This window comes from Coffea eugenioides, chromosome 8, assembly GCF_003713205.1.
Source record: "Coffea eugenioides isolate CCC68of chromosome 8, Ceug_1.0, whole genome shotgun sequence".
NCBI lineage: Eukaryota > Viridiplantae > Streptophyta > Magnoliopsida > Gentianales > Rubiaceae > Coffea > Coffea eugenioides.
The window spans coordinates 31,799,493-31,815,291 of record NC_040042.1 but is presented as its reverse complement, the minus strand read 5'-3'; the positions used below and the strand labels follow the sequence as shown (position 1 = coordinate 31,815,291).

Here is a 15,799-nt window from a genome sequence, read left to right as displayed (position 1 = left end):
ATGCGTTTATAATTCCGGAATCGGTTTCCATCTGCCATGTCCTCCTCATTGTTCGAATCACCTAACTCCTCCACGTATGGTTGTCTCTTGGAGGCATTCTTGCCTAGGGTTGATTGCTCCACCTTATCCTCCAGTGTATCAATTCTCTGAGCCATGCGATCAATGGCGCCTGTTAATGCTTCAAGAATATGTTTCATGTCATAAGGGTCACTTGTCGCATGAGTGTGAGACATGTTTATAGAGTACCTGCAAGGGTCAACAAACAGTTAGTAGAAACTGCCTCACTCACTCCCTTAGTGTATCACTCACCCTCGTGTATGTCACTCAAAGCTCCAATGGACTTACCAAACACCTTTACCTGTTGGGTTAGGTAGTTTGAGAAATGCTGCTCAAGCCCAAATAATTGTCACCAACTTCTTCCTCAAGAGTAATCACAAAAATGTAGGAGAAAATGTAGGAAAGTGTTCCTAGAATCTAGGAAGAGAATATAGGAGAGTTTCCTAAAGTGGATGAGAGAATATAGGAAAGGTCCTAAAAATGGATGAGAGAATTTTAGGAGAGTTTCCTAAAAAATGGATGAGAGAATTTAGGAAAGTTTCCAAAAAAATGGATGAGAGAGTTTAGGAAAGTTTCCTAAAAAGGTAGGAGAGAGAGTGTCCAAGTGAGTACAAAGAGTTATCCAAGTGCTTTACTTAGTTTCCTAATTGATTTTGGAAACAAGTTAGTTTTTGGAAACCTTTTGAAAATCCTCTTCCTCTTGAACAACTTTTGGTAACCTTCTTGAAACAACTTTTGGTAACCTTCTTGAAACAACCTTTGGTAATCTTCTTGAAACAACTTTTGGTAACTTCCAAATTCTACTCCAAGAAAGATTGCACAAATCAGATTTGGTTCTCTATTCAAAACAATTCGGTTGCCCCTTTCTTTCCTTTCCTTTTTTTTTTCTCTTGCCAACCAATTCCTCTTTTCTTTCTTCTTTTTTTTGACACAACTATCAACCACGACACAAAACAAGGAAGTCCACAAATAATAACTACCAAGAACTCCAAGATCTTTCAAGAACTTTCAAGGAAGTTGTCAGGAACTTCAGAAATTTCAAGATTGTGGTCAAGAATTCAAGAAGCTCAAGATTATTGTAAGTTCTCTTCAAGATTCACAAAATTCCAACAAGTTTTGCCAAAATTCAGATTTGAAAACCAAGTAAACAAGTTGGATAACACAAACAACAAGGCTGGACAGATTTGTATTCGGATGAACAGTAACTATGAACAGTGTCGGTGAACAGTAACGATGAACAGGTGAACAGTACCGGTGAACAGTGACTCTTTAATAATTTTTTTTTTGGTTCTAAACAAACGAACAGATTGGGATAAACATATATGACTCGAAATAAACGAAAGAAAAAAAAAAGATATAACCTGGTGGTTGTCGACTAGCTCTGGTACCAACTGATGTGAAACCCCGATCTAGACAACCAAAACACCATGGCTTAGGCAGCGGAAATTTGACCCAACTAATCCCTAGAAGTCACGAACAATTTTGATATTATCTCAACCCGTAACTACTCGAATTAACGAACCAAATTGGAGGTAGTAGAACGCCACAATCAAGGAGATACTCGATTGATAAGTTCGGGTGAATAACTTGAGAAGATTCTCAAGTATTCAAAGGAAACTCTCTTGCCAAAGAGAAAGTGAAAACTCACTAATTGTATTTAATAGCCAAAAACTGATCCCAAAACAAAGAGGAAGTGGGGCTATTTATAGCCCTTACAAGCATTAACCCTAATCCAAAAATTGACCAAACTACCCTACATACTTAAGGAAGATTTTGGGCCTCACTTACTAACAAATGGGCCGCAATTAAACTAGTTTAATTACCTAGACTTTCTAAAGCGAGAAATAACCAAAATCAACGAGGAAAATCAAATAATCCTACTAAACTCAAGTATTCGTGCAATCAACTGGTCTTCACTTGAATCTTCCAATTCCCCATGTGCTTGAATGGGCCTTGGTCTTTATATTCTCATCATGTTCATGTACATGATTAATAGTGGCAAATTAGTCCATATTTTTATCGTATTATTATGTGAGAGTATGGTTGTATAATAGTGGATATAAATTTATATCATTTGCAAGGACAAATGATTCCATTCATATATTATCTTTTTAGTATAGGATTATATACTAATGAGAGTATAAATTTGTATCATTTTTAAGATAAATTGGTCTAAAATTTTATCATGACATTTTTTAGTCGTCCCTGACTAATACCATCAATCATGGATCCAATCCTTCAATGAACCAAATGAAACTTTAATAGCCGGATGGCCAAGTGGCACTAAAAGTGGGTTGAAGAAATGTGTATAACATCCAACTTTTCTCCAAGTTCCATTCGTAATCGGACAGGATTTCCCGACATTCGACAACACATCCACCCAACTTTCAGATCCGATTGGCATATGGAAATTCGCCAATCCAATACCAATAGCCATGTATATATATAGTTGATATTTGGGCATATTGCCAAGCCTTTAACCTTAAAATTGCCCTACAACCTTAACTCATCATCCCAGCTGCCGAACCTCTGCAAACTAAGTCAAACTCATCCAATGGCAAACTGGTCCGATCTCCAACATGATATGTTGGGATTCATAGCCCAACACCTGGACAAGATTGAAGATTATGTGGCTTTTGGCGCAGTTTGCAAGTCATGGCGAGCAGCGGCCAGTGAGAAAAATTTCAAGGGCCTCCGACCATGGCAGCAGATTCCCTGCCTCACGCTTTCTGCGAATGATGATTTCAATCGGGAGCTCTATAGTTTGATGGAGAAACAAGTCGTTGCTAAGGTGAGCTTGCCTCAACTTAAAGGCAAGAAGTGTTATGAATCTCTAGGATGGTTGTTGACTATAGGACAACAAGGGGAGATAAGCCTGTTGAATCCCTTCTATGGTGTTGAAGTTGAGTTACCAAATCAAAATACTTTTCCTGAATATGATTTATATGAGATGGATCCTGATATCTTTGTACGTAGGATGGTTTTGTCATCGAGGCCTAGTCGCGAGTCCCCAGAGGACGATGACTTTGTGGTGATGATCATCTGTGGAGGGGTTGGATTCTTGGCTTTCTGGAGGCCAAAGGATCTTTGGTGGAATAGGATGGAGACCAGAAACTCTTCCCATGCGGATGTCATATATACCAATGGCCAGTTCTACTCAATTGATCATATGGGCAATGTTGTGGTTTGTGACGTTTTGGAGGCAAACCCTACTGATCAGGCTCGAATAATTGCTCGGTTTAGCCCTGAATTATGGGACAACAAAGAGTTATACTTAGTAAAATCTTCATCTACAGATGATGAACATTTTCTGGTTGTCACACGAGACAACATCCCCAATTATGAGGACAAAAAAGGCTTTGAATTGGATAAACCGATCTATGGCACAACCGAATTCCAGGTGTTTGAATTGGTTTCTACAGCAGGAGGAGAAAAAGAGATTACTTCCCGTTGGAAAGAAATCAAGAATTTGGGAAGCAGATCAATTTTTCTTGGCCATAGTTCTTCAATGTGCCTGGAAAACAACAAATTGGCCCCCGAAATCACACCCGGTCATACATACGATGCATGGGCAGCATATGTTGAAATTCCTGAAGGCGGCGGCAAGGACATGGGAGTCTACAACTTGGAAAAAGGAGTAACTGCGCCCTTGTATGATGCCCCCTTAAGGCTTAGCCGAACCTGCCCATCTCTTTGGATTACACCAAATTTTTAACATTTGTATCATTACCCTGTGATCTGTTCATGTGAATCTCGAATGATGTATTTTCTCCCTCGTAGATTTACCGCTCTCCATATCTTTCCTAGTTCAGGACCTTGTGCAGAAGTTCTACTGATAACTGTTTGTTTTTCTAATATAAAATCGCTTTTTATTGTTCTTGTTGGGAATTAATATTATTCAGAACATGTTAATTCTACACTTTATGAATTACCTTGTAATAATCATTGCCATTAATAGTCCAGAATTTAAAATTGGACCTTGAATTTGGAGTTTTCTACTTCATTACTACTTTGGGTATTTGGTCGCAGTTATATCGATCATTGGCTGTAGTCCCTCAAACATTGCTGACGGGTTTTTACTACAAGTGCAAGTTTAAATCCGATTTTATACCCGTTGTCTGCAAGTATACAAGTCAATCAAATAATATAGGGCATGTATCGGGTCGATCCCACGAGAAGCAATGTCTACAAGTACTAGGTCCTTATTTTCCTTATTATTTAGACTTATAATGAATTTGAGCAGAGAAATGATATTGCTGCTGTCTACAATTCTGAGTTAACAAATGCAAGATACAAATGGAGGTTTTTTCACTTAAAGACTTAAATCTAGGGATATAGATTCCACTTATGACACAAAAGATCTGATTTAATAAACTTAACGCTTGTTACTACTCTTGTTTAATCAGGGATTCATTTCCAAAAATTACTAAAATATCATTCTCATGATTAAAATGGCCTAGAACAACTTAGTTTTTCCTAATTTCTTGGTAAATAACTAACTCTGTTCTTGTTCATGCATGAAATGCAGATTTAATCCACTTGAATGTATTTCTATTCTCATGAATATACAACTCAAGCTCTACTCATGTTATTCCATTTTTACTACCATTTCTCAATGAGTAATAACAACTATAATCTTGCTATTAGTGATCAACAACAACAAGTAATCACTCATGCACAAGTAGACGAGTTATTACAAGATATAACAAATGTAAGTCACATTCAATTCATATCACTTGGCCATAAGTTTCATCTACTCCCTAGATATAGAAATTTAGCTACTCATGGATGATATCACAATCAAACTCATAACTTCATTAATGAAAAACATCTCAAGTTACAAGTACAAGAAGGTTAAGAAAAGCTTAGCCAAGTTAATAGTGAAACTCTTCAATTTCTGCTATGTCTTTCACTGAAAATGATTACAAGATGAAGTCTCCAAGTGCTCCTTCAAGAACTTCTAGCTAGAGAGAAAATGTTACAAGAAGAAAACTAGCTACGTATGGTCCTCCTTGACCTCTCCTTGGTTGCTCTGCATAAAAGCTAATAGAAATTGCTTTTTTTTTCACCTCCTCATGATTCCAAAATCTCAAAGTTGTTAAGAAAGTCAAAATGAATGATTTTTTACTTTGACAATAAATCATATTGTCCTTCTTTTTACCTCAGAAGCATGTGTCACCGAATTCTCTTACCAAAGATAGCTGGAAAGTAGTGTGAAAAGTAAAAAAACCGGTTGTGCCACTTTCAGAGGAGAGAGGCAGATCCGAGCCCTGGATCCGAGGGGTTCAACACGATCCGAGCTCAGATCAAAGCTAATCCGAGGCCTTTCTTACATGGATCCGAGCTCGGATCGTCTGTCCTCGGATCCACTACTCCAGAAGTACAAACGAGGGTTCGAATCGTTCTTGTTGCACACGGATCCGAGCTCGGATCTGTGGAATTCAGTACTTCATCTTCTCTTTTGTTCTCCATCTTCGTTCCTTGTTTCCTTTGCTCATTTTTCATCACTACTACTTGTCTCCTCTTAATCATATGTGTGATGTTCATGCATCGATAACCTTCAAAATATCACAAGTTAATGCATTAATCCATTCATTTTGCAAGTTCCCATTATTCAAACAACACTTAAGCAATTTGTACCAAAAAGAGTTCCATTGTGGCTTTAATTCTCTCAAAACATACCAAAAGTTCATGCCAAACTTGTAAAAAAAGTACATTAAATATTCACTTATCACTAGCTCCATAGATGTCTGACCTCTCCTTCTTTTTCTGTATAAAAACTGCTCAAAAGCTCCTTTCCACTAGTCAAATTTTCACCTCTGGATTCCCAAATCTAAATTTTGTTAAGATAGTCAATAACAAATATTTTTGACTTGACAATAACCCATCCGTTCTACCCTTTCTCTTCTGAAGCATATGCAACCGAATTCCCTTGTTAAATATAGCTGGAAAGTAGTATGAACACAAGAGAAATGGCTGAATAAATTGCAAAATTTCGGCTACAAAACGCTACTTGACAAAATGCGGCTTCAAGCCACATTTTGATGACTCGTGTTTTCAACTCTATGCTTTTGGCCTCGTTTCAACTGTGATTTTCTCTATGATTGAGGCCGAACTAGCTTTTGTGGAAAACATAAAAATTGTAGTCCTTTAAATTAGCTTTATAATGCTTCAAGAATCATTCAAATCGGGGATTTGTAAACTGAGATATGATCAAAATACTATCACCTGGTCAAACCCCTATTTCAGTCTCGTCCATAGAATGCAGCTTCTGTATTTTGACTTTTTCACCAAGAAAACAATAGAATTGGACTTCGATGTCTTCATACCAAATTTATATCTCTCTCTTAGCTTCAAAATGGTATAAAGATCACCTCAATCTAATATGTGTAGCTCCAGATATAGCCGAAATACCGAAGAGTGTCAAAAGTGTCTTGAACTGCATTTCTTCAATTAAACATTTTTCACTTCATTTCGTCTTTATACACTTCAATTCATCACTAATCTTCAGATTTCTTCTCAATTCATACCCTTTGATGATTGAATCATTGATCCTGTAAGAAAATGAAGTTCTTACCCTTAAAATCAATAGAAATGCAATGTTAGCCACTTTAATAAAAAATGTATATTTTTACTAAAATCCTAATTATTTTAGTTCTAAACTAGATTAAACTACTGAAATTAACTGATAAAATAACACGTAAAATATACTCTCATCAAATATTCCCACACTTGAACCATTGCTTGTCCTCAAGTAATTATAAATACAAACCAACAATGATTCAATATTTTTGAAGATAAACATATGTGCTCAACTCAACTTCATTTTCTCGAATCAAGGTAAATAACCATTATGTGATTTTTCTTTAATCCTCAAGTACTTATAACAAGTAAAAGAGAGCCAAATATATCATAATTATGCTAATTCAACTCAATTTCTCATTCTTATCCAATTTCACAAGCAAGTAACTCATATAATCAATAAGAATGCTAACTAATCTCATGATCATTTTCTTCTTTTTCTTAAAGAGGGATTTATTCTTTTTTTTATATATTTTAATTTTTTTGATAGTTAAATACTACTTAAGTTGTGAGAATGTCTTTTGACGCGAAGATCGACATTTTTAGATGAAGATCGCCGTTTACTCAATATTTCACTTACTCAAGTTGTTTTTCTTACTCTTAATCTAAGTACCGTTTTACGTAAAAGTCGACATTTGTAGATGAAAACTCCTGGTTACTAAGTACAAGAACCATTAGAATAGAATAACTCTTATTATTATTATTATTATTATTTTCTTTTCTTTTCTTTTATTTATATATTTTTTTTTAATTTTTTTATAACAATCATATAGAGAAATAATAAAATTCCCTCTAAAGAATAATCATGAGAAGAGTGTGACACTTATTGACCATATTAATTTCTTAACTTATAAAATAAAATAAAAAGAAGAAATTTCATCAAATATGCAAAATGTAGGTATAGTTTTCTCCACTTTATTAGATATACTTTCCTACAAATGTAAAAAATATAATCACATAGTGGTCATTTCCAAATTAACTGAGAAAAGAATTTTCAAAACCACACATATTTATTCCAAAAGGATAATTGACAAAATTTTATTTGTTTATTATGATTATTATATATATATGTATAAGGTTTTGGAAAAATTTTAACAGAATTTTTCCTTAAAAGTGGACTAAACTCCCTGCCAGCAAATCCAAAATTGACAACATTTAAGCCAAGTAATATTTTCAACTACTTGTCCACACATTAAACATAAAAAAACTACTAAAAGTACCACATATGTCTTCCCCCACACTTAGAATACACATTGTCCTCAATGTGTAGGGAAAGAAAAGAAACAAAAGTAAGAACAAGTTACTTCCCAATTGAGATGGCTGCGGTCCAGTTCAACCTTGAATCACGAACTATCGACCGCTCAACCATGCCTCGCCGCAGACTGAATATGGCTAATGATGATGTTAGGCAGTAAAATTCGAGCATAAGGAGAAGTCCGATTATGAAACATATAATCAAAGAAGTAGATGTCGCTCTTGCGAACTTCCATGTGTCCCGTCTTTTTGGAAATGACATTGTGAGCCATCATATAAATTATGAGACAATGGCGAGGTTCGAAAACATTCGCCAATATAGTCTCCTTCCTCGTAGAGCGAAAAGGTTAGTATTCAAGACCAAAGCCAACGATGGATCCTACCTCCTATTTGGGGGAACAAACCCCTTCTTTAAATCAACTGGACGTCCTTCATCCATACACCCTAAAATAGCAGTCAATTGTTGTCGTGACAATATGATTCGTCTCCCACGCACCCAAGACTGAACCATTTCACCAGTGTGGCACGCCTTACTCTCAATTTTGACGTAAAACTCTCGCATCAAGTCGGGATAATAATGATTGGGTAGGATGAGAATCGGAGCCCACCCAAGTTGAGCAAAAGCCTCCGAGATGCGATACACTATCTCAACCTCTGGACTAACGTGCATCTCGAATAAGAACTCCAAATTAGCATGCTCCTCATGCCACTCTTGATTCCTACGATTATTGAATCTAGCACTGTCAAAAACAGATTTCTCCACTCCACGAGAGGTGCCCTCACCAGGCTATCGGCTAACTGGTGGAGGAGAAGGTGACATCTCCTCCTCAGTCACTTTCATCTCCTCATTAACCTCCCTCTTATCACTGCTGGAGGAGGAATATATCACTCTTCTTCCCCTTGGCATAGTACCTAATAAAAAAATTGCAATTATCCACATGTACTAGGACACAGTTCATAATTTGGCAATAAACATCCTGAATTGCTCCAAATAACCTCAAATACATTTCCTCAAGTTTTAATCATTCAATGACCATACAAAAAAAAAGACATATTTTCTACTAAAAATTGCCCAAAATCAATAATTTAAACAAGATATGTAACAATTATAACTCCATTAGTTAAAATAACATCAATCATGATTCGAGCAATCTATAATGAATAACAATAATGTGCAATTAGCTATAGTCATGGTTAGGCAAAAATTAAACTAATTAACTCACAAAATCAACCAAATTGCTCGCTATACACAATGCACATGCTAAAACATCATCAACCAACCATTTTTAACTATAATCATTAATCACCCATGGCTTAAAAACACTTTAATCTAACTTTCTAATTTTAGTCAAATATAACAATTTAAAAAATTAAAGAACGATTAATCATCAAATTGCTATGTTTGAGCATGTAATCCTACACAAATAATCTTAATAAGCATCAATGAGGTCAAAAATATCACTATACATCATCACAAATTTAAAATTAAAAGATGTCAAAAAACTCAGGAACTTGGAAATATGAATTTCTAAAATACAAAATTTTGATGAAAAAACTTACCTTAATCACATAGAAGGATGTTTGGTGATGCTAAATATGTGAAAAGCCCTATGAAACACCTTCCAATTGACCTCCAATTGAAGAAATTAAAATCTAGAAACCCTAACCTTCAATCCCTTAAAAACTGAATTTGAGGTATTTTTCTTGGATTCTAATCGGTTAGAAAGATTGTATGATGCTCAAAAGGTGTTGGGTTGATGATTTCTAACAAGACTATGGAACAAAATTGAAGATTTGTGAGTTGGGTAGAAGAGGAAGAAGAAAACGCGACTTGAACAAGGAAGAGAAGAAGAAAAAATGAACCAAAATCGCGTTTAAGTTCTTGGCTGGAAATGGAAAACGTGACTTGACAAAACGCGCCTTCAAGTCGCGTTTTGTGAAGTCGCGTTTCTTCACAAATGTTGCAGTAGTGAAAACACGGCACTGAGTCGCGTTTCCGTGGCCCGTTTTTGATTTTTGAACCAGGCTAGAAAACGCGACTTCCTTGAAAACGCGACTTAAAGTCGCGTTTTGAAGGCACATTTTCTTTAATGCCGATGCAGAATTGAAAACATGGTTTGTTCAAAACGCGACAATATGGCGCGTTTTTTAGCCAAACGCTTCTACAATTTTGTTTAGAAATCCAACTTTGAAAAAATACAATTGATACCCCAATCACTCAAAATGCTTCCTAACTCATTTGTTTGCAAATTTTATCAATGTATGCACATGTAAAACAATGAAAACATGCATTTTACCCCTTTTTAACGGATCAAATACACCTTTAACACAAATCAAGGGGTTGAGTTGCTTGATCAAAGTTCGTCTTTTTCACCTCAAATGGTACTCTGTGCTTCCATTTACCAACCCTATGACATACAAACAACAAATTAACATAAATATATGTATTAAATACAAAATTACTCCAAATTAACATATATAACTTAAACATTGGGTTGCCTCCCAATTAGCGCTTTTGTTTATAATCGTTGGTTCGACTCACAGGTTCGGATTCTTAAACTAAAGAAGAGTCGCCCAAAAGACATATAGGTCCCTTGGGAATGATTTCACCTGCCAAGTAGGGTTTTAATCGTTGTCCATTGATCTTGAACAGTTCATTTCTTGTATTAGCTACTTCAACGGCTCCATAGGAAATACTTGAGTAACTTCAAATGGTTCCGACCACATTGACTTAAGTTTTTCCGGAAATAACCTCAGGAGTGAGTTGAATAAAAGCACTTTTTGCCCTACTTGGAATTGTTTAGGGATAATATGCTTATCATGCCAATATTTGATCTTCTCTTTATAAATTTTTGCATTTTCATAAGCATGTAGCCGGTGTTCCTCCAATTCACTTAACTCAAGTAGCCTCCTTCCACCTGCAAGATTAAAATCCATGTTAATTGCTTTAATAGCCCAATAAGCTTTATGTTCAATCTCTACAGGTAAGTGATAATTTTTTCCATAGACTAAATGATACGGCGACATCCTTAAGAGTGTCTTAAATGCTGTTTGCTAAGCCCATAGTGCATCATCTAGCTTTGTAGCCCAATCTTTGCGTGACTTGTTCACTGCTTTCTCTAAGATAAGCTTTATCTCTCGATTAGCTAGTTCTGCTTGCCCGTTGGCTTGAGGATGGTATGGGAGTGATGTCTTGTACCTACAATCATATTTAAGCAATAAGGAATCCAATTGTTTATTACAGAAATGTTTTCCTTCATCACTTACTATGGCCTTAGGTGTACCAAACCTGCAAAAAATGTTCTTTTTAAGGAATCGGAGTACAACCTTAGAGTCATTAGTAGGTGAAGCAAGATCCACTGCTACTGAGATATACTTATTATTAAAAGAATTGGGGAATGGTCCCATAAAATCTATACCCCATACATCAAATAACTCAACTTCCAAAAAAGTAGTTAGGGGCATTTCATTTTTTCAAGATATATTTTCAGTTCTTTGGCATGCATCACAACTTTTAACATTTTTCCTAAAATCTCGATACATAGTTGGCCAATAAAACCCTGATTGTCATACCTTTGCTACAGTCTTTGAAGTGCTAAAATGACCACCTGTTTCAAAATTATGACAATGATATAAAACATTATGTACCTCATCTTCGGGAATACATCTGTGCACCATATCATCGGCACAATGTTTATATAGCAAGGGTTCCTTCCAAAAGTAACTTTTGACATCATGCAAGAATTTCTTCTTTTGATGATAATTAAATCCCTTTGGGATTTCTCCACTTACCAAATAATTAGCAAAATCTGCATACCATGGAGAATTGATAATTGTTAGGACAAATTCATCCAGAAAATTTTCTTGGATAGGAACTTGGTCATTGATTGGAATATATTCCAAGTGTGATAGATGATCCGCCACTAGATTCTCCGTTCCGTTTTTGTCTTTTATTTCTACACCAAATTCCTGCAACAAAAGAATCCACCGAATTAGTCTAGATTTTGCATCTTTCTTATGCAGCAAGTATTTAAGAGCCGAATGGTCCGTATATATGATAACTTTAGATCCTACTAAATAAGATCTAAATTTATCTAAAACAAATATTACTGTCAATAGCTCTTTTTCCGTTGTTGCATAATTGAGTTGTGCTTCATTTAGCAATTTACTAGCATAATAAATGACGTGCAACCTTCCTCCTTTCTTTTGCCCCAAAACTGCTCCAATTGCATAGTCACTTGCATCGCACATCAATTCAAATGGTAGTGATCAATCGGGCGAAGTTATAATTGGAGCAGAAATCAATTCCTTCTTCAACCTTTTAAAATCAACCAAACAATTGTCATCAAATTGAAAAGGGGCGTCTTACATAATAAATCACACAACGGCTTTATTATTTTAGAAAAATTCTTAATAAAGCGTCTATAAAAGCCGGCATGTCCTAGAAAACTCCTTATCCCCTTGACATTGCTTGGAGGTGGCAATTGCTCAATTACTTCAATTTTTGCTTTATCCATTTCAATTCCCTTAGAGGAAATCTTGTGTCCTAAAACAATTCCTTCTTTTACCATAAAATGGCATTTCTCCCAATTTAGTATAAGATTTGTCTCCTCACATCTCTGTAAAATCAAATCCAAATTATAAAAATAATGGTCAAAAGATGACCCATATACAGAAAAATCATCCATAAATATCTCCATAATTTTCTCAATATAATCAAAAAATATAACAATCATGTATCGTTGAAAAGTCGCAGGAGCATTGCATAAATCAAATGGCACCTTTCTAAAAGCAAAAGTGCCATAAGGATATGTGAATGTGGTCTTCTCTTGATCCTCCGAAGCTATAGCTATTTGATTGTACCCTGAAAAATCATCAAGAAAACAGTAAAATTCATATCCGGCTATTCGCTCTAATAATTGATCAAGAAATGGTAAGGAAAAATGGTCTTTTCTTGTTACCGTATTTAACTTATGATAATCAATACACACTCTCCACCACAAGTTTAGATGGAATCATTTCATCATTTTTACCTACAATTGTAGTTATCCCACCGTTTTTTAGTACAACATGAATTGGACTAATCCAAACACTATCGGAGATAGGAAAGACTATACCTGCGTCAAGCCACTTAAGAATTTCATTTCTTACCACCTCTTTCATGTTTGGATTGAATCTTCTTTGTGTTTCCACCATTGGTTTGCAATTGTCCTCTAATAAAATGTGATGCATGCATATAGAAGGACTTATATCTTTAATGTCCGAAATTGTCCATCCAATTGCCTTCTTATGACTTCTTAGAACTCTTAACAACTTTGCACACGGCTCATCATCAAGGTCGGCACTAACAATTACAGGTAAAGTGCTATTTTCTCCAAGAAATTCATACCTTAAGTGAGTTGGAAGTGGTTTGAACTCTAATTTTGGAGGTTCAACTTCCGAAGATTGTGGAAACCCTTTTCCTTGGCCAAGACTTTCATTCAAATTACCCCATTTATAAGGTGCTTGAAAATTCAAATACCTGGCCAATTCTTCAATCTCTTCACAATCACCTTCTTGCTTACCTAAACTCATTAAACAATACTCAAGAGGATCGAAGTCAAAATTGACTTGGCTCATCTCTTGGGTTAGTTTATCAATTGTGCTAATAGAATAAGCATGATCGGTAAAAGAAGGGTATTTTTCCATTTCATTCATATTAAATTCTACCTCTTCTTCACCTACTTGAAACTTAAACTTGCCATTTTTTACATCAATAATAGTACCTGCAGTAGTTAGAAATGGTCTACCTAGAATAATTGATATAGATATATCTTCTTCCATATCTAAAACTACAAAATCCACTGGAATGATAAATTTTTGAACTTTTATCAATACATTCTCTAACACTCCCAATGGATATCTAATACACCTATCCGCTAGTTGCAAAATAATATTAGTGCGTTTAAACTCATGCAAACCTAATTGTCTAGCCACCGTTAAAGGAATTAATGATATATTAGCACCAAGATCACACAATACTTTAGAGAAATCCATGTTTCCTATGGTGCAAGGTATAGAAAAACTACCCGAATCCTTCAATTTCAATAGTAGCTTGCTTTGTATGATGGCACTGCATTCCTCCGTTAATACTATTGTTTCGCAGTCTTCCAACTTTCTCTTTCGAGTCATGATTTCCTTGATAAATTTTGCATATGAAGGAATCTGTAAAATAGTATCGGCAAAAGGAATGTTAATATGCAATTGTTTGAAGACTTTAACAAATTTTTTAAAATCTTTATCAAACTTATTCTATTTGAATCTTTGGGAAAATGGAACCACAGGAGGTATCGGAATGATAGCGGAAGATGATGGTTGATTTTCTCTTGGTTTCTCCCGACTATTTTTCTCCACTATCGCCTCTTGGTTTCTCTGCTTTTCTTCTTGTTTTTGACTCTCATCTTTCTCAACTTCCACCACTAGAGGATCTTCTAATTGTTTACCACTACGAAGAGTAATGGCTTTGACATGCTCCTTAGGATTAACCTCCGTTTTGCTAGGTAATTCTTTTTTATTTCAATTGTTCAAGGAACTAGCAATTTGGCCAATTTGGACCTCTGCATTCCTATACATTGTAGTAAATTGGTCCAATCTTCCTTCTACTCGCTCAAATTTGTCCTAAATAACCTTAGCGAGTTTTTCCACCACAATCTCCCAACTTGGTTTAGTTTCAACTTGTGATTGCCTTGGTTGGAATCCCAGTGGATTGGCTAGCCTTGGTTGATTGTTTTGGTCTTTCCATCCAAAATTTGGACGATTTCTCCACCTCAGATTATAAGTGTTCGAGTAGGAGTTATTTTGAGCATTACGATTATAATTGTTGACGAATTGTACTTGCTCAAAATTAACACATTTATTAGCATCATGTTCACCTCCACATATAGAGCATCTAGCTACATGTGCATTAGATGAATTTGGACCAACTCCACCTTGTCTACTTAGTAACTTCATCACATTATTCATTTGAGCACTCAACATATTGAGAGTGTCCATTTCTATCATACCTGCGTGACGTCTTGTATTACCTCTCTCATTTGCGCACTAGTAGTTATTTGCAGCCATTTCTTCTATCAAATTCTGAGGTTCTTGGGGTGATTTACCCATTAAAGCTCCACCTACAGCTGCATCAATCATAGTTTTAGTAGAAAAGTTAAACCATTTTAGAATGTTTGTATGATTAACCAATCGGGCAGTCCATGATGTGAACATTTCCGAAGTAAATTTCTAAATCTTTCCCATGCCTCATATAATGATTCACCTTCCAATTGGCTAAAGCTAGTGATATCCATTCTTAGTTTAGCAGTCTTACCCGGTGGAAAATACTTATTCAAGAATGCTCTTGATAAATCATCCCATGTGGTGAAAGTGTTAGAAGCATGAGAGTGTAGCCAAAGTTTAGCTTTATCTCTTAATGAAAATGGGAACAATTTTAACCTTATAGCATCATCACTAACTCCATTCATTTTAATTGTATCACATATTTCCAAGAATGTAGCTAAGTGTGAATTAGGATCTTCTACTGCATTACCTCCAAATTGAGATTGTTGAACCATTTGGATAAGTGATGGTTTAGTCTCAAAATTGTTAGCATTTACCGTAAGCCTTGCTATACTTGTTTGAGATCCTTGAGTCCCCGATAGAGCAAAATCTCGTAGAACTCGCCTATTTGCTTCGTTTTCTACCATCCCTTCTTCAAATGGTAGCTCTATTAAGATCTCCTCTATCGGTTGCCAAACCTCTTGTTCCTCTTGCTGTGGTGTATGCCTCCTTTGTCTACGTAGTGTGCTCTCAATTTTTGGATCGAAAGGTGCAACTTCTCGTAATATCCGGTGCATACACTACAAACAGAAATAAGAGAGATTATGCA

General features: G+C 35.6%; 1 protein-coding gene and 1 non-coding gene across 2 annotated transcripts; both read left to right on the top strand.

Annotated features, from left to right (window-relative positions):
- The first annotated feature begins 2,611 nt into the window (after positions 1–2,611).
- On the top strand, positions 2,612–3,772 carry LOC113780541 (putative F-box protein At5g55150). The gene has a single exon (XM_027326339.1). The coding sequence runs from the start codon at positions 2,612–2,614 to the stop codon at positions 3,770–3,772; it is 1,161 nt and encodes a 386-aa protein (XP_027182140.1).
- Positions 3,773–15,123: 11,351 nt separating this feature from the next.
- On the top strand, positions 15,124–15,230 carry LOC113781766. The gene has a single exon (XR_003469672.1). It is a non-coding gene; the product is annotated as a small nucleolar RNA R71 (small nucleolar RNA).
- Positions 15,231–15,799: the final 569 nt, after the last annotated feature.